We start from the raw sequence: 20,557 nt of genomic DNA on the forward strand, positions 1-20,557 counted from the left end.
CCTGTCACGCGTGTTGCCATGCTGAATAACCATGGTCATGCCTTCTATGCTCCCTCAGTTTGGAGGATGTTATTATTAAAAAGTGTGACATTGGAAATCTTCACTGACGCCTCAGGCAACAGCTCTTTCTTTCTTGTATTTATGCAGTGTGTTTATTGTTTCATGTCCTTGTCCACCAACATACCTTGGCTTTCAGGTAACCTGCAGTACTTGACAACTTCAATGGCTCTTTTCACATTATTTTTACCTGATGAAGAAGCCTAACAGATAGCAGAGAATGGTGTTAACCATGAGGGAAAAGCCCCACCTGCTGATAACCTGCAGGTCATTGCATTCCCACGAGACAGGTCACACATGTTATGGTGCTGAATGGCTGCTTCATGCCTATTACCATATTAACCTGTATAACTGTATTATTTTCCAGTGTGAAATTAGATAACTTTATGGGGGATAAGACTCTATTCTCTAAGATTCTAAAGACTCAATTTCCTGCCCTGTCAGTTTGTGTCGCAGCACTTCTGTTTATTACATAGTGGAGAACCGAGAGTGAAAGAATGACTGGAGAGTGACTGACAGGATGACTTCATGCCAATTCAAAGCCAAAATTTTATGATTGCATGGTACAGTGTGAGCTGCTTCCTGCATAGCACCTAGGTTGTATCTTGTGTATCATGCATGAAATGTTAATGATGTTGTTATCAAAGGTTTTAGGTTTCACTTTCTGGTGATGTAGTTTAAATTAGACAAGTTTATTGTCATTGATGTAGCTACTCATTTTTTTTTTTGTTTTTTTGCTCTTTCTTTTATTTCCTAAAAAGGTCACTTTGGAAACACATACTAGCTTTTGAGATATTACACTGGACAGATATTGAGGAGAAAGTTTTCTCAGCGCTTATTTACAAGGAATTTTAACCAAATGCATATGAGAGTATAATGTTGTCTCACGGTTAAGTGGGACTGCAGCACTTGGGCTTCAAAAAAAGACATTTTTCTGTCTACATACTTGCATACTTGCATGAACTGTATAATTATCACATCAGTATTGATTACATCAGTTTTTTAGTACATGACAGGTTATTCAGTGATGTAGGTGTAAGAGGATTTGAGCCTGGCCACTAGTTTGCTGTTAGGAGACAGGGATAGGATAGACTTACTCGCTGTCTCTCTTAATTAACTCAGATCTCTCTTCGTTCACGCCCCACGCTTCTAGTCTGTGCTTACCGTTCCAGGCAACAGCTCTTCAGCAGTTCAAAGCTGCTGGACAGTGACCCGTATCAGTCTGGGTCAAATGTCACTGAAGTCAGCCAGGGCTGAGAGTCAGTGGTGAGGTTGATCAAATAGTCTCAGTTAACCTCCTGTCAGGTTTTTCGACGTTTTAAGGGATTTGATGGGCAGTTGCAACTCAGGAAAACAAGTTATCAGCTTGTGGTAAATATCCTGTAATTAACCCCTGAGGTGAAGCAGATGACGTCTCTGTTTTTGCTTCCTTTCGGTCACTTGATATGACTGAATGGAGCCAGCTGAGATCACTGAAAAGTGCAATGGTAGTAAGAGTAGGTGAGAGAAGCTTTCCCAGATTTTTAAGAACAGTTATAATGGTGAGAAAATATGATATCCGCCTACTTTTAAAAAAATGTGCTGTGAGGTCTTAGACTGGCGACCTGAGGGATAGATTTCATCAAAATTTGAGTTGTTTTGAGTTTATTTTTCACTGTAGCCTTTTTGTATATTTTATGTTTGCGAAGGCTTCTTCATTTCTTCAGGCTCTTATTCAAACTTGAAAACTCCCTGACCCTTACAAACTGCCTACCCTCTGCTTCCTTAATATTCAGCTTTATGAAAATGAGGCTGAAGACAAAAAGCCTTGCATTGTGTCCAATCTGAACCCCCCACCCCCCACACACACCACCACTCCACCCCGTACCACTTCCCCAACCCACCCTCCTCTACTCCTCCTGCCTGCTGTCCCTCTCCCTCCCTCTGCTGTTTTTCTCCTCCACACACTGACACCAGGGTGCTCAGATGCCCTCAATATGAGAGTTGTTGGTCGTGAATGTTTTGTGGTATTATGTCTGTAGCAGGATTTGTGTGTGTATGCTTATTTTAATCTGAGGGATTTGCATCACACCCCCTTTGCTGTTTGCAAAACAAGCCGTACGGAGCACAGACAATAATATAGTCATGAAAATGAAAAATGTGCAGGGATTCAGTCAAATATGGTGAGTATTCTTACACTGACAAGCTAAATATTTACTAGTATGTGAGTACTTCATTACCATTACTCTTTGTTCACATGTTCGTGTAGTATTAATGATGTTAAAAAAAACATGATTTTTGGCATTTTTCACTATTTTCTGCCAGGTTATAAATGAATCAAGAACATATTGCAATTTTTGCTTCTTTTTTGTTATAGAGCTTTAGGAATCTTGGATGGAAAGTTGTCCTTATAGCTATATATAATGTCCCTCTCTGCATGCACCTCCTGGTGCATCAGAAGGAAATGATCACTAATTGGAGTGAAGGGATTGGGTAAACCTTGCATGAAATTGCCATCAGAGGCCCATTGTTGAGTGTGTGTCCCTCTGTAGCTCCACCCCAGCAGCCAGCCTGTTGACTTCAGAGAGTGCTCACTCAACTATGAAGCCTGTGGTGTCGCAAAGTGGAGCGAGGGAGTGTGTGTGTGTGTGTGTGTGTGTGTGTGAGGAAAATAATGTATGGTTGCCTGCATCTGGGAGTGACAGTAGAAGAGATAACAGGCAAATTTATTGAAGTATTTATTTTTCTTCTGAGGGAACTCGTATGTTTGCTTTAGAGGGAGAGAGTGAAGTGAGAAAGTGGAGGAGAGGTGGATGAATGTAGGGTGAAAAAGGGGGTGTTCTGTGTGGGGGCGGAGCAAGAAGGGTGAGATGAGGATGACTGGGGTTTTAGGGGTGTGTGCATGTGTGTGTGTGAGAGAGAGAGAAAGATGGGGGAGGTGTGTATTGAGGGTCTTGGATTGGACTGTAATCCTTTAGTCCTGGTTGGAAATAACCCTGCACAGTCTGGGACAAACAATATGACACACACACACACATACACACACACACATACAACATATTGTTTTGCTCACACATTGTGTGGTGAGGCTGGCTGTGGCTGACGTTACTTCATCATGACAAAATGTCCTCGGCAGAAACTGGCTGATTTACTGCAAGAGAAGGTTGGTTCTTTCTGCAAAGTAGAGTTTACATTTTATATATTGAGTGTGTGTGTGTGTGTGTGTTTAGGATAGAGAGACATTTTTGTGTGATGTGCATATGCCAGGGAAGGGAACGGTGTGTGTCTGTTGGACTCAGCAGTGCAACTTTAATCATGTTCAGGAGTTTGTTCTTATATTTATATTATATTATTGTAAAAAATGCGCTGTCATTGTAACAATATTCTCCAGTTTACCAGGAGTGTATAAATTATTTCTGCAACACCTCCTTCCTCCTCCTCTTCTTCTGTTAGATGCCATGTAGCAGATGGCACATATTCAGACCGGTTGTCATAAATGAATAGTTCACTTCTTGCTGAGCTTCCACCTATGATCCCAGTTTGCTTTTTATTATCCAAACACAGCAGAATGCATAAAATGCTCGATCTGGTTGCACCAAAATAGGATGTTATTCACATTGCTGTCACACCTCCCACACCAGCTACATACATTATAGTATAAAGTGGGAAGAAGTACTGTGTATAAAGATTAAAGTCATGATTACATTAAATCGTCATGCTGTCCACCATACACATGTCATACTTAATGGCAAATGACAACATTTTATTAACTTACTTACTAAGTACAACTACTTACTGGGGAAATGTTATGCTTAGTTTGCTCAAACTGAAAATCAACCTGAACCAGTCACAGATTTCAGAACAGTTCTTTACACTGCCTGCCAAAAATAGCAGCATGGTACAGTAGCACATTTTTCACATTTTTCTGAAATCACCCTACCAAGAGATACTCAGACAGGGCTGCAACTTTTGATTAATCTACCAATTCTTTTTTCTCAATTACTCATTTAGATAGATAAAATGCTAAAAATAATGAAAAATGCCCCTCAAAATTACAGAATACTGGGCAACCAACTGTCCAAACCCAAAGATTTTTCACTGATATGCACATCCTTGCACCTGAAAAGCTGAAAATAGCATTTTGTTTTTGCATTTCATTGGGAGGGATATATTTTTTGCTCTGAGAGAAGGACACTCAAAGTGGCAGATAATAAATATAGTCTGTTATATAAGTAAACATAGAGTGATTTTAGACATGACCTTTGGCTTAACTTTTGGGTTTTGCACTTGGGACAAACTATTTCTTCTGTCATTCCTTCTCTTCTTCCTCTTGAATCCTTGCTTACAGCTTGTTCCTGTGAGAACAGTGCTAGAGGTGTTAGTGAGGCAGGTGTCCATCCTCCAAAAAAACTGACTGGTGTTGACTTCCTGTGAGTAACCACTCTAATCTGCCCACATCTGAGCAGTCTCTCTCTGTCATATCTCTTCCAAATGCTTAATATACTTAATACAGCATTAGCTTGCTTGCCACAGTGTGATCTACTAAAGACAAATGATTTTGGAGATAATCTCTCATCACATATTGGAAAAGAAGTGATTATTACAGCCATATCTCAAAGATGGCATTGAGTGGAAAGTGTACTGACAACTGTGGCCTTGACAGGGAATAAAAATTGCCTTATCACTGTTAGATAACATGGAGAAAAACAACACGACGCAGAGCCAAAAATCTCTTCTCTCTGTTGTCATTTGGTGGACCACAGAGCACCTGTTGCCAGCCTGGCTATACTCAGCGACTGCCAACACTGGCATATGGCAAACACACACTCTAACACACACGCGCGCATGCATGCACGAACACGGTCACTATTTCTGGTTCAGGGGTGTTTGAATCTGGCAGGCGGCTCATATTGTTTGAATGTCACATCTTTATGCATGAATGCGCAATATTTACACACACACACAGGCGTGGTTACACTCAAAACACTCAAACATTTGCCGATACGCAAAGACACACAGTTACATATGCATACACACTCACACACAGGCACATAGAGACGGAGAGATAGCAGCTGTCTTCTGTCTACAGCCACAAACAACCTGACATTCAAATCAAACATTCAAGTCCTGGATTGTCATATATTCTGGGTCGCTTTGTCCTCAGTTGAACAGACAAATACTGACACACAGCTGCAGCTGCAACCGTTTTCTGTTTTATCCTTGTTTTAGGGGATCAAGGGCAGCTTGACTTTTAGCAATCCAGGCAGAATTACTGACAGTCTATTCCATTAGAAACAGAGACGGCTATCATAAGTGTCTTTGCTCACTCACTCCCAGCAATCAGCAAGCCTCTTTTATAGCCTCTGGCTGTCTTGGATATGGCTTAGAACGTCAAACACAAACAAAATGTACATATTTTTGTTCTGTATTTGTATTTTTTTAAGTGGCAGTTTCACTCTAAATTGCCACTTAAGATTTGAAGTCCCAAGCTATCAAGCGCAAAGGAAAGAAAAGAGTGTGTGGGACCACGACGTCAGCTGTAACAAAGCTAGAGAAAAGTGTTGGGCTCTCTTCACATTCAAGTGCTTGAATAATCACTGCTTCAAAGGTCTTTTAAATTTCCATCTTTTTAAAATTTCTTTTGGTTTTGTCAGGATATCTGGTGTTTTTCAGATACATTTGAATGCCTCCTCTGTTCTGGCTGTGAATAAGCCAAAAAAGCCTGTGGTTAAATGTGGTGCTCAGTGTCATTTCATTTGAAAACCAGAGCTGTTAAAAGTTACTGCCGCGTCTCAACAGTCGGGCCATTTTGGAGCAATTATGGCTTTTTTTCTCAAACTATGACTAAACCACTCCACTGCTGATGGTTTCTTTGAGCTTTTGATGTTTGGCAGAAAATTATGTGCTGGGGGATACTGACCGTTCATGAACTTCCAACATGTTTAGTTGTATCTGATGCTCACTTGATACATTGCATGTGTGTTGTGCTTGTAAAATACCATGGACCATTTTAACTTTACTGTTTTTTTGTTGTTATTTTTGTTGTTTGTTTGTTTTAGTTTTTCCATATTATTTTGATAGGACAGATTACGAATTTACTACTAAACCATAATAATTATGTAGTAGGTGGACTAAATATTATTAATTATTTATTTATATATAAAGTTTTATCTTGCTTTGTCTGTGTGTGTTCACTTGCAGTATGACCCAGAGAATTCGGGCTTCATCAGTACAGAGCGCTTCAGGGACCTGCTGGCAACACATGGCTCTGAGCTTGACCCCCACAAACTGGAAGTCCTATTGGCCCTCGCTGATGGCAATGCTGATGGAAAAATCTGCTACCAGGACTTTGTGAATCTGGTGAGATATCTTAACACAAGCACAAACGAACGAACGAAACACAAAGTTTACTTACAGGACTTTGTTCCTAACTTTGGGCTCCAGATCCAAGACCTGAGACTTACTTGTTGACTTGCAAAACAATGTCTGTGACATACGTCTTGAAAAACTTTATCTACACTTTGCTTTTTTGTCACACTTCAGACTTTTCTCCATTTTTCATCCATCCCCAAAAAACATTATTCCGAGATCACCTCAGCTACAAGGTGGGAGTCTCCCTGATAGGAAATGACTCTCAGTCTGGTGATAAATTCCCCTCTTAACGCTCACCTTGCCCCACTTTTCAGTTTCACCTTCAAACTGCTGCCTGCTGCTGATTGTCCAAGGTCTCACTCAAGCATCTCCAGCTGTGCTCACTGCCTCCTAACCCTCTCATTTTCTGTTTTTCTGCTGTCTCGCTGCTGCTCCTCATGGGAGACTGAACTGCTGACCCGGGACTCTGTGGAGTGGTGTTGGAGTGGGAGTAGTTGTGTGGTAAACAGTAACTACTGGGTGGCTGATGGGGTGGGGGGGTGGGGGTGTGCGTCTGCAGGGAATTCATTGTTGTCTGTGTGAGTGTGAGTATGTCCAGCTCTCTTTCAGTCTTGTTCTTCAGAGCTGTTTATTGTCTGATACAGTGGGTGAGGAATGAGGCCTGTAGGAAGCTTGGAAAAATGTCAAAGGGTTTCTCGCTGTTTGGTTTTCTGTTGGTGCATTCATGTCATGTGACAGGCTGTGGGTCATGGTGTGCTGCTGGAAGTGGGACAGAGAGGAATGGGGTGTGTGCATTTGAATGTACATTCACTTTTTTTTTCTCTCACTTGCTATTGTGTCCACCCCCTCAATGGTTTTTTACATTCACAGAGGCAGCCACAACAGAAACTCAACACAGAGAGCTATACAGAGAGAGTGTGAGGGAATAAAGAAAGAGAGAAATGATGTGTATTCATGATTATGGTAATACACAGTGCAGTGTATGTATAAGTGCTGGAACATTTAGTTTAGATTACATTAATCAATTATTTAATGATTTATTAAGAAATAAATGCAAAGAATTCACTAGCACACTCACAAAACATTCTAGCTTCTGAAATGTGAAGATGTATTGATTTTCTTTAATACTTTTACTTTTAATGTTTTAATTTAATAATAATTAATAATTAATAATTAATAATTTCATTTTTGGCTATTTTCTGACACTTTGTAGACTAAACTGGTAATTCAGTAAGACAAAAGTAAAGTGACATATCTTCATGATAATGGTAATATACAGTATAATGTGCTGAAAATACAAGTCAGTAAATCAGTTAAAACGGACAGCAGATTTAATGTTTAAATAATGTTTAATTGGTTTGGTTGAACAGGAAAACTGAACAGGAAAACATACCTTACATTCACTGGTTTCAGCTTCTAAATTATCACAATAACACCGCTTTTCTCTTTTTAAAGTTATTCTAAATTGGCTTTTGAGCTTTTGGTCGGATAAAACAAGTAATGTGAAGATGTTGACTTGGGATCTCGTAAAAGTAAAGAGAGATTTTTTAAAAACTTTTTTTTTGATGGAATAATCAAAGTATATACCGCACATTTTCAACAGATTAATTGTCAGTGACAAGAATTGCTAGTTTTAATCCCTAGAATGAATAGCATTTTTGATTTGAACAGTATACACCTCTGTTTCAGGAGACAGTTATTCAAACCTACATGTTCAGTATTATTTATAGGGATTTCTATAAATGTACTTACATGTTTGTGAAAAAGCTTGTAAATAGTAAGCAAGTACCCAAAGGAATGTAAGGCATGTAAACACAACGTAATAGACTTTCTAAGGGCAGGCATGAGTGATCTGTAAGATAAAGATCAAAGGGTCAAAACCAATAAGGGAGCTTGAGAGAGAGTTATAATTCTTCTGCCAGGTTAATTAGCAGTGCCTGGTTTCTGTTGGTACATCTTTATCTCTGCGGTCGTTCTGCTTCCAGAGAAGGAAGGAAAGAAAGAGAAGAAGAGGAAGGAGGGCCCAGACAGACAGAGACAAACTGTGAGGGGTTTATTTGTCGCGCCATCTCTCCTTTGCACTGCGGCTCTTCCTTCAATGTGATTGTCAGTAATTGCCTGCTCACTGCTCCGTCACAGTCAGCGTTCAAATCATGGCTCACTCTCCTCTTTACCTCTTCTTCCCTCCATCTTCTCTCTTACTCTTTACCTTTACCTCTGTCTCTCTTCCTTTGCATAAGCTTTCATCTTTTTTATCCCCAATGCTTCGTCCTTATCTGTGCCTTTCACTTTCTTCCCTCTGCCCATTTGTCTCCCTCTGTCTAACTCTCTCTCATACATCACACTGTGACTGTCCTGGACAGACACTGGCTCAATAATAGGTTTATACTTCCCAAAATATCTACAGACAGGTTCAACTGCTCTGTTTTTCCCCTAGTGGAATGAAATTGTGGAATGATCATGATGGATTTGTGCCGGAGCTTACAACTGCACTCATATATGACCTGTTTTGGACGTGTAGGCCCGATACTGTTTTTTTTTTCTTTCCAATTAGTAATGCTAAAACATATATTATGACCAATAGCTATGTTCTGTTCTTAGGAGACATCTAGCAGTTGAAGTAGTTATGATGGGAACAAGGTACAGTAGCATAAAGGGCAACAAAGTCTGAGGTGTTGGGAGGAGATTGAGGTCGATGGATGGTCCAACAAAACACAGGACTTTCACATGTGCTCCGGTAGAGTGTGTTCCACAACTTTAACCATGTTTATAATTATTACTCTGATGACGAAGCTCGGGTATGCCTGCCGCTGGTACACTCCCATGGGTGGGAACAAGTGATTTACACGGTCGTTTGGGTTAGAGGACTTGTTGGACAATTTCTCTGTGCACAAAACAAGGTATATGAGTGCTGAAATTTTTGAGTTGAAGAACTTGATTCTTCCTCAGACCTTAACCCCATCCAACCTCTTTGAGATGAGTTGGCGTGTGACTGCAAGCCAGCCCAACAGCAGTGCTCAAACTCATTGAGACCGTGCTCAGACAGACACCAGACCCATTCATTCATTGGAATGGGACCATTGCTGTGGCTGCTGCAACACAGTGCAGTGTCATCCTGTAATGTGCTGCATTGCCCAGTCAAGTAGTCCAGGAGCACATTCCTGGTAGATTACATTGGCATTCTTTAATGTCATAGCTGAGTCTCTACTATTTACCTGGCAACTGTTGTGACAAAAGATGAAACGAGTGCAGATCTGATAACTTTTAACAGTTGTACACAGTTTCTTTCTCAGGTTTCCATATATTTTTGGCCATGTAATGTACTTCTGTGATAAAGAAAAAATGCTGCTACTCTTACTCCTTATTGTGATCCCTCTTTTCCACTTTTGTTCATTGCCATCTACTTCCTTCTTCTTTGTCTCCTTCTCTTTCTATCTATTTCCACCCTTGTATTTTTGTCACCTATGTCCCTCGGATCTGACTGGGTTTTCCATTGATCAGACAGTGCAGTAGTCTCTTGATGGCCGAACAGCCATTTGTCCCGTTTACCTCTTCTCTTACTCTCCACTTTTTTTCCTCGCCAGTGGGTAAACACACAGAACGTCATTCTTTCTTTTGTGTCGTACAAAGAGGAGAGGAATTGCAGTCACTTCACACGAAGAATTGACTGTCTTTATGGAGCATGGCTGCCTGGGGGAGGTCTGTGTGTGTGTGTGTATTTGCTTTAAAATATGGTCTGGAAGTGGCCATGGTAACCCCTAATCATTTTCCCACAGTTCTCTGTGCCCGACATAAAGGCTGAAATAATTGGCTTTTTTCTGAAGTTTATCTCCACACAGTGATCCCTGCAGAGACACTAAAAGTCTCATTAAATGGTGCCAGCAGAACCATCAGCCAACTGTTCATACAGAGATTGTACTGATGTTCTGATTTTACATCTGTCCTTTTATTAGTATTTTATTCATTCTGGTTGTTTTTCTTGTACTTATCTTTTCAACTCAATCAAATTGGAATGACCTGAGATAGATACCTTTGTTTTAACGTTGTCCACAGATAGGTTTGTCATCTTTAAATCAGACTGCTGCTTATTGCTCTGATAAGTCTTTGTGTATATGTGAATAAACATGAATCCAAGCTTCATTACACATTTAACATTTTGAAGCAATTTGAAGTTGTAGCTTTTAGGAGTCGCAATAGCAATATCCACCCACCTTTTTATTATAATTTATTGCCAGTAGCTGCTCTGCCACATTACATTTATCTCTTTTGCCAATCTCTGCCCTTGCTGAAAACATTATCACTTATCCTTATTGCCTTAAAATAACATCTACTAACTGACACATCTGGGCTTCCTGCAATCCTAGAGACACAAACACAATAGTAGAATTGAGTTATGGAGAATGACATAAACAGAGCAGAGTGAGAAAGAGACTGGGGAAGGAGAGAAAGGGGGGAAACAGACAGACAGACAGAGAGAGAGAGAGAGACTGTGGGAGAGAAGTGGGACAGGAGTCATTGCATTGTCATGGAGAGTCTTATAAAACACATAGCAAGCGCAGTAAAAGGCACAATGCTTAAGAGACAGCAGTGATTTAGGCAGAAAGCTGAAACTTTTACAGCAGCAATAAAACAACCTATTTGCCATCTATGCAAAGAAATGGCAAAGGTTTCCTGGCTGTCTCAGTGGCTCTGAAATGTGACAACTTTTTTTTTTTTTTTTTTAATTTCAACTTGACATTTTAATGGATACAAACATCTTTTACATCCATACGATACCATCCTGGGTATAAATAATTTTTTTCCATGTTATTGTTAATCTTTTTTTTTTTTTAAATCAGGTATGTCACATATTTCCTCTGACATTCATTTACACAGAGATTGATTTCATGTGCATATTTTTTTTGCTCAATTAGCTACAACATTCCTGATAATAAATAATAAGCTGCTTCCCAAGCCAGCAGCTGAAATGCCTATTTTTTTGTTCCTGATTTTCTCACTCGCTTTTAGTGCTGTTACTGAATTGTTTGTAACAGGCTAAACACAGCTACCACTACATGTAACAAAAACATGTGAACCTCCTGTGGTTGCAGATTTTGTATTATTATCTTGAAGCTGCACTCAGGTGAGGTGTGATTTCACTGTATCACGAGCACATTTTCAGTGCTGACCTCATCCTCCTGGGCTGTGGGAGGTCCATGAGAAATTTCCAAAATGAGACTTAGATAGAAAAAGCCTTTCTCAAGTCGTATCTTCTCTGGTTTTGTGTATGACAGAGTGTCGTTGTCCCTGTGTGTTCAACAGAAAATGTATGTGCATGTATGTTTTGTCATATACTATATGTTTTCACACTGTGTAATGTACTGCTTCAACTTCCTCAACTTATCAGTTAATTATTTGGTCTATAAACCATCAAAAACGATGGAAAAACCATAAAACTTTGGACTTTATTTTTGCACAAATTTTCATCTACCTCAATGATTATCTCCATTTCTCCTATATTTACGACTGTACATTTCACAACTGCACATTTTTCTATTTATTACAGAGACTTGTTTTTTCCAAATGTTAATTGCTGCACTTTAACTTTGTCACTTTGTTACTTCTGTGCCTTTCTATATTATATTTTTTTATTTTTTTATTTTTCTACTCCTATTTTGGTCACCCCTGTTTCTTGCTGCTGTAACATGTGAATTTCCCACAAGTGGGATAAATAAAGTCTATCTTATCTTATCTTATCTTAAAATTCCTGCGAAATCTGGTAAAAAAAAAATTCTAGAGGTCAGGGGAACATAATTAAATGGCTTAATTGTTCAAGCAGCAGTCCAAAATCTTTAATTTACTGTAACACATAATGTAAGCCAACATAACTAATCGACCATAGACTAATCGATTAATCAATTAATCGCAGTAGATATAGTGTAGTGTATGAGTGTGTGAAGAGCTTCAAAATGAGATACCCATCATTTGAAAAATGGGACACCTGTGTTAGGAAAAAGATTGCACTAAATCAAAATAAATGACAGCACCTACTTGTGAGCTCTTAACCCATCAAAAAAGGACAAATTTAAGTGTGGAAATGAACTCTTCATTGACAGAAAGGGGTGAAGAGAAGGGTTTGGTCGTTGCTAGGTGATGATACAGGCATTCTGTTGCCACAGCGAGGTGGGAGGGATCTGTCAGTGTGCTGGACTGAGAAGGACTGTTGTGTATGTGTGTGGCCTTTACCCAGAGTATTGAAGCTCTAGTTGTACATCAACTAGGTCATGAATATAAATTAAAAAATAAAGTATTTTGAAGTGTTCACATGTTAGGTAAAATCATGTAAAAAGCTGAACTCATGATAATAAAAAAAATCATATAGACGATGGATAATAAGAATCTCTGACCTTTATCTCACCTCACTTCTCCTACTTGCTTTCTTCTTCTCTCTGCCTTCCTCTTCCTCCTCTTCTGCTTCCTCCACATACCTCCCTTTCATCTCCTTCATCACTTTCCTCTCTTCCTTCCTCCTCTCTCCAGATGAGTAACAAGCGCTCCAACAGTTTCCGGAGGGCCATTCTGCAGGGGAGCAGGCAGCTAAAAGGCTGCAGTCTCAGAGATGAGGTCGGCCTGGGGCTCTCCCAACGGCTGGTCCGACATGTTGCCTATGAGACGCTGCCCCGCGAAGTCGATCGCAAGTGGTACTTCGACAGCTATACCTACTGTCCCCCACCCTTGCTCATCCTGGCTATTACCATTGCTGAGGTAAATTGTTGGTGTGGGCAGAGTAATTTCTGATTGATTAAACATTCCTGCAGAAGGCAGTAGTGCACGCAAGCCATACAACAGAAAACAGAGGATGAACTGTTCAATGTGATGGTAAATTAAGCTGGCATTTACCTCATAGATTTGCCTTTTAGTCATGATATAACATCCCTCTGTCTTTCTACAGAGTTGAATAGTTAAAGCAGTAACACAGAAAGAAATAGTAGCAATGCTAATGTAAATATGAATGTAAACAATGCAGGTTTCAAAATATTAAAAATAATTGGTTCTGCAAATATTTTATGAGGATGGAAGTTCATTCAGCACTTTTGCTTGGCCTCAAGGATGTGTGCAGAATGTTTTGGTGGGAACACTCTATGTAAACATCACCAGATGTAATATGTGACTCCACAGTGTCCCTTTCAATTAATAACAATATAAGTAACAGAAATATATTGCAGTTCTCTGCAGAAATGTCGATTCTTAAAAATCATAATGTGCATATATTATATAAAGTTTGGTAGAGTAACTTGGGTCCAGTATTTGATGTTTGAATATGATGATTTATTTTGAAATATTCAAGAAATATCACCTGATCTCAGAAAATTGACAATGGCTTGTTAATGCAGGATTGATTTTACTTTCCCAGTTAATGTAATTTGACCGATAACTCTTGAATATAAGTAAAGAAATCAAGTTAGAAGTTTGTGCTCAACTTTCATCTGATTACCAGAGCAATTTGTTTTGATTTATGATTCTGAGCATTATGTTGTTGTATTCACTGTGGTGTGTGTATTAATGTAATCCCTCCTGAAATCACTCAGTGTTCGTGTTGCTCTGTGCTCTCCCAGGTAGCCGTGTTCATGTACTACGGGTTTCAGCTGGACCGTTTGGTCCTGCAGGTGTCCAGCCCGTCATTCCTAAAGAGCCCATTACCTTACCACCCCCAGCTACGAGCCCAAGCCTGGAGGTATCTCAGCTACTGTTTCATGCACACTGGGTGAGTTCAGATCTCTATATTGGATTTCTAATTATGAGCATTATATCCTGTTGCATTTCTTAGAGGAACAATTGAGCGCCTCTGTAACCCTGCCAGCATGCAAAATTTGGATGTTAGAAATGCCTCAATGACACATTTTACACAACATGAACTGATCCACTACAATTTGTTGACATTTGTCTTTTGATCAGGAGAGAGAGCGTGCAGCACCACTAAGATGAAATTACATATTGATACACAAAAATTATAGGTACTGCATCTCTGTGATGCATCAGGTTGTTTGGGTTAATGGTATTTGAAAGATTGAAGTGAACCAGAGACTGTAACATAATCATTTTATCAGCACAAATTCACTGTGCACATACAAGGTGCAATTATTTTTCGGTGAGACACACCAAGCAAATCAGATTAATGAAAGGAGAGTGACGATAAGAAAGAGGAGATGGGATTGCGACAAGCATTTTGCTAAGGAGTTCTTACTGAGTCACTGAGTCTTTAGATGCAGTACATAAGCGAAGTCACAAAACAAATAAACAAGTGACAAATAATCCTGTGGGATATCTAAAGTATCACATTCTCAAACAAGCTATTATTATTGGATTATTGGTGTAATGTGTATACAGTACACTGCAATGCTGCTATCATATCTGAGTATGGGGAACATTCATCTTCATGATCACTCTCCTTTGCTAAAAGGAACCGCCAAAGATTCAAGTGACAGATAATGTAATAAAACGTATTCAGCCTATCTCTCCTCTCATCTCCTCTCCTCTCCTCTCGATATACTATTTTACTATCAGTTCAGGCCAGGTCATCCAGGTTTAATTACCCTTCTGGGCAAATGTAGTTTCAGGCAATAGTGAGTACTAATAAAATGATAATTTAATTAGGAGTTTCTGTGGAGAGACGGTAGCAGAGACGAGTGTGTGTGGTGAAAAGACTAGAAACTACAAAGGATGGATGGCAGGATAAAAGGAAGGAGCAGGTATGTTTAACATGCATTGATCACAGAGGAATGTACTGAGATGATTCAGGTCCTCTGGGGAAGGGACTATAAAAAAGGACTGACAGAGAAATGTGCAGTATGTTATGTATAGCCTCATATATAAATACAGAGAGTGGACAAATTAACAGGAATACCATGTGGAGGACCATTGTTTGTGGCAACCATCTCTTTTTTCACTTGGAAATTATTTATAACTGACATGAACACATCTGTAGCATAACACTAGCATGGTGCTATAATCTTATTATGCCTCTATATGCTTAGTTGGTCTCACTAATAGTCATACATCGTGTTGGAACATGCCTCATCAACTAATTGGTGACACTAATCTTACCCACTTTGAAACTGTGGTGAGTGTATTGATCTTCTGTCCTGCTGGACTGAAGATGTATATGAAGCCTCTATGGTTTAGAATCTGTAGCTTCTTTCAACTTTATTGGGCAAGCATGTGAACACATCACTACATATATATGAGCCTGAATAGATATGAATGTAAACTGCAACTTGGTGGAGCCATACAATCACAAGGTGCTAATTCTAGTTCTTTTTCTTTATTCAGCTGTAATGCACTAAACAGTGACAGAAAACACTGGTGCCACAAAATGACCTTTAAGAAAAGTCAAGCACAGGAATAAGACCCACAACATGGCGTGCTCCCTGATCCACTAGTATGCACAATACTTTGAATGTACTGCTCAGCACTCACTGCTCACATCATTAAAAGTGACACTGTCTTTTGAAAAGCTTTTGTCACTGACTGATACCAGTGTTTCCATATTTCACTTTTGCCTACATGCCCTCTCATTCTCTCTCACACACACACTCACACACATCTACAAACCATGTAATCCTGTCAACAGCTCAGCAGCACTGATCCTTCCCAATTCTCAACACTAAAACAGAGTGTAAATATTGGCCCCAAAACATCTCTCAGTAGAGCATTATGCATGCAGAATCTCTCTCTCTCTTTCTCTCTCTCTCTCTCTCTCTCTCTCTTTCTCTTTCTCTCTTTCTCTCTCTCTCTCTCTATTTCCTGGCTCCTTTCTGTCATACACACACAGAAGCAGCGTGTCTGTAGCAGCAGTGAAAACCTCAGGAAGATTAACTTTGTGCAAGATTGAACCATGACTCTAAACAGCGAAAAGCATCAGCAAAAGATTTCTTTGCAGTTGTCTTTATCATGAAAGGCTTGTCCTACAGTGATAAACAATACTGATGCTGATTGAATGTTGACATTGAGCACCTAATATAGTTTTTTATAATGGTTTAATATGTCAAATGTTTCTTTAATAATCTTTCTTTTGTGAAAGGTGATTCAAAGTTTTTTCACTCAGTTTCTCAAATTATGCAGTTAAACTAAACCAACCAAGTTCAGCTGCAGTTTAGGGAGCTACTGATTGAAAAAAAAAGGAAAAGATTAAACAATGCTTTTGTTGAGCACCCTGAAAGACCATGGTCATCTGGACACAATAGGACCTCTCATAGGTATCCGCAGATCTGCCTGACAGTGGAGACCATCCCTCGCAGGCTCATTAGCAGTAAAGAAATAGATAGCCACTGTTATCTGGAGTGGAGCTGTCCTTGTGCATTTGGACAGCCCTCGCCCAGCCAATCAATACGCCCCATTGTCTGTCTGATCACAGGAACGATCCCCTGTGTCGGCATTGTAGCTGAGGTGGCTGAGTTGTTTCAAATGAAATAGATTATCGGCCTTGTCTCGTTTTTTTCCTGTCCATGTTGGGGAAATTATGTGTGTGTGTGTGTGTGTGTGTGTGTGTGTGTGTGCTTGTTTGTTTGAGGAATGTTTGTATTTATTTCTACAAGGATGCAGAGGCTGTTTGTTGTTGTTTTGTTCAGAATGCACCATCAGGACACAGTCAGTCAAAGTGTCGACTGAGGGAAAACAGGAGATTCCTGAAAGAGTCATCCCTCTCCCTCTCTCTCCCTTTCTTTCTGCCACCTCTTTCAACAAAACAGAGATGACAGTATAATTGACGGTATAATTCAAACAGACAGAAAACAGAAGAAAGTGATTGAAGTGAGAGAGAAGTAATGATCAAGACTGAGAGCGAAAGCGAGGGAGAGAAAGAGGCAGAGAGGCTGGATTATGCTAGCTGCTGTTCTTTTGGATTCTGCTGTGACACCCGAATGTGTCTGAGCTGCTGACTGAGGTTTGGCTAGAAGGACTCTCTAGCCATGAAGGGCACTGGGAGTGTGTGTGTGTGTTTGTGTGTGTATATGCATATGCGTGTGTGTGTGAACAAGCTATCCCTTGCTTATAGTCATCACACTGAAACACAAGCTGTGAGCGGATTTGGGTAAATTTGCAGCCGACACGCATGGCTTTTATCTTCTTATTGTGCTGTGTGCGTGTCTTTGCAACTGTGTGAGCGCATTTCTAGGTGTGCGCAGTGTGATTTTGTTTGTGTTCGTATGCGATGTTTGAGCACAGTGGAGTGTGTTGATGATTATCTGTTGTTGGCCACGACAGTGTGGTTTGAAGAAGGAGCAGATGTTCTCTGTTCTGTGTGTGTGTGTGCGCGTGTGCGCGTGTGTGTGAGCAAGCATAATAATATGGTCTTAGAAGGAACAGGCAGGTGATAATGCTTTAAACAATAAAAACCACCCACTGCAGACAGAAATTGATCTTGATCTTGATCTGATCTGAGTACTTTAATCTAATCATCTTGGTGTGGAAAATACCATTAACCATATCTGAGGCAAAATGACTGTTTGCTTAAGAATTTCCTCTATTACTACTTTTGTCATTTGTCAAAGGATTATAGTGGCTTTTTTGAGGGGTGTGTGTGTTTTACAATCATCTTTCTTGCCCTTTTCCTTTTCTTTCCCTTTATTTCCAGTAATGTCTGTGCACAGTTATTGTCATTTGACATATTTTGTTTTCTTCTTCTCTGAAGGATCCATTTGCTACCATTCACACATACACAGTATGTAGAGCAACTTCCATCGCAGTAAACATAAACCCAGAATTTGATTTTTGTCACAGTTTTTGTTTTGTCATTGTGTAGTGTCAAAGCTCAGTTTGTTCCCTGTCAATCATCGAACAGCCACAGGAAGCATGTCACCCGTACAGAGTATATTATCACTTATCCTGTGTTTGTACATTTGGAGCATTTTATTGGCAGGAAAATCAATTATTTTCAAGCTTCTTTTGTTTGCAAGTCTGCACAAAAATTGAAATAAATGCAGCATGTACTGTTAAATGTTTGTGGAATGTAAATGTGCAGAGAGATATAAGCAGTTAACACTTGTATCTTTAGTTGGTTTTCAGTGTTTGGATGCCAAATTGAAAAAAAAAAGAAGAAGCAAAAATGAATAAATAAATAAAAATAAAAAAAGTGCATTAAACCACTATTAAACACATGAACATTACAACATACTGTGTATCTCTGGATCTAATTAGTGTTGAATCAAAATACTCTCTTAGTAATTTATTGTCAGCAATTTACTTTTTAATTTTCTGACACATTATATTCAGTAGTTACACACACGCACACACATACACAAACCTTGTAATCCTGTCAACAGCTCAGCAGCACTTGATCCTTGCCAATTGCCCAAACAAAAACAGAAAGCAAATATCAGCCAAAAAACAAGCCTCAGTAGAGAAGTATGCAGACCGGCCCACACTACAGCATGCTCTCTCTCTCTCTCTCTCTCTCTCTCTCTCTCTCTCTCTCACTTTCAGTTAGGTTTCAGTATGAATTTTCTCACTTCTTATAGTGTTTAGCTGGAAGTTTGGGTTTGAGGATGACATTTTGTTTGTTCTGCTCTCAGCATTAAAAAATTACATTCAAATAATTCAACGACGAGTCTTTCCAAATTCAACCTCCTGGCTACTTTGAATAATCCACAGAACACACATTTCTTGAATGAAAATTCACTGCATGCTCTGTGGATTATGCAGAGTAACTGGGACACCCTCTCTGCAAAGACAAGTTGCTGATTCATTTCTTGAATATAATTTTTAATACTGTGTTCATATGTGTGTGTGTGTGTGTGTGTGTGTGTGTGTGTGTTTTACAGCATTGAACACCTAAGCCTGAACATGGCCATGCAGCTCCTGGTGGGAGTCCCTCTAGAAATGGTCCATGGAGCCCTGAGGATCGGACTGGTCTACGTGTGTGGTGTGCTAGCAGGTGAGCATGTGGTCTCACTCACACTCTCTCTCTCACTCACACATACACACACACACACTCAATTACAAGCCCTTGTCCATTCACTTCATACATTTCACTCCCTCTTATCTACACACACTCCATCCCAGAGACAAAAAAGCACACACTGCAGGGTTGCTGTGTATTTTTAAGCATTTGCATTTAATAGATCAGATTCCAGCCAATGTGTTGGTGGATATTGGTCAATGAGAAAATGTGTGTGTGTGTGTGTGTGTGTGTGTGTGTGTGTGTGTGTGTGTGTGTGTGTGTGTGTGATGTGTACAGGACAGATGGCCTTGTGTTTCTGTCTTCCTACCAGCCGTGGTGGGACGTAGGGGGTTGTCAGTGCCCCATCAAAGCACCCACATCCCCCTATGGTCATGTACAATAGAGGAAAGAGAGTCATCTCAAATGGAGTTCAATCAGAAAAGCGCACACACACACACCACACACACACACACAATAATAATGAAATAGGAGGGGGGAGAGTGTGAGGCAGGGATGAAGAGAAAGAAGAGACAGAGGAGGGGAGATGAATTCATAAGTGTTAATAAGCCTGAGAGGGTTTGGAGAGGGGAACCAGGATATGAAAAACAGAGATGGGAGAGGAAAGGAGGTGGGTGAGATTTAGGAGAAACCGAGCGAGCAACTGCAAATGAGGAAGAGAACGCAGACACACAGCTTGTAACAAAATGTCACTGCTCTCCTCTGACTTCCCTATCAACCTCAGGCAATGGTGCAATTTCAGACCTGTTCAGGCGAGACAGTAAGTCTGCATTTATCTGTGTGTGTGCAAGAGAGAGAGATCATGAGCTCTGTTTTTCAGTACACACTAACAAAGTCATCCACCCCTGTGTTGGTTTCCTTCCCCAAACTGAACATTTTAGTCTTTTCTTTTTCTTTTTTGCCTCAGGGTGACACTCCTAGCTACAAGATAACTAGAGTGGAAATATTGGGCTACTTTTTGAGATGAGAGTTTTTTTTTCTTTGCAAATCGAAACATGATGCCTTGTGGCAGAAAAAATGTGGCGTGTGTGTGTTACTGATAGAACGAAAAGGCAAAGGGGATTGTGGGCTATGAATTGCAGCCAGTACAATTTTGTTTAATATTCATGGAAATTATGTCTGTTTCTCTCTCTTCATCACTGAGTCTGGATCTGTGTATTTGTGTATTTGTGTGTGTGTGTGTGTGTGTGTGTGTGTGTGTGTGTGTGTTAGTGG

General features: G+C 39.9%; 1 protein-coding gene across 1 annotated transcript; it reads left to right on the top strand.

The window, feature by feature from the left end:
* Nucleotides 1–2,822: 2,822 nt before the first annotated feature.
* LOC108879317 (rhomboid-related protein 3) lies at nt 2,823–19,392 on the top strand (the record flags this gene model as incomplete). Its single annotated transcript, XM_018670559.2, has 5 exons — nt 2,823–3,199; nt 6,238–6,396; nt 12,928–13,152; nt 14,004–14,152; nt 19,206–19,392. Coding segments are annotated over exons 1-5 (768 nt in total), but the record flags the coding sequence as incomplete, so codon positions are not given.
* Nucleotides 19,393–20,557: the final 1,165 nt, after the last annotated feature.

Source organism: Lates calcarifer, unplaced genomic scaffold (genome assembly GCF_001640805.2).
Source record: "Lates calcarifer isolate ASB-BC8 unplaced genomic scaffold, TLL_Latcal_v3 _unitig_620_quiver_2079, whole genome shotgun sequence".
NCBI classification, from domain to species: Eukaryota; Metazoa; Chordata; class Actinopteri; family Centropomidae; genus Lates; species Lates calcarifer.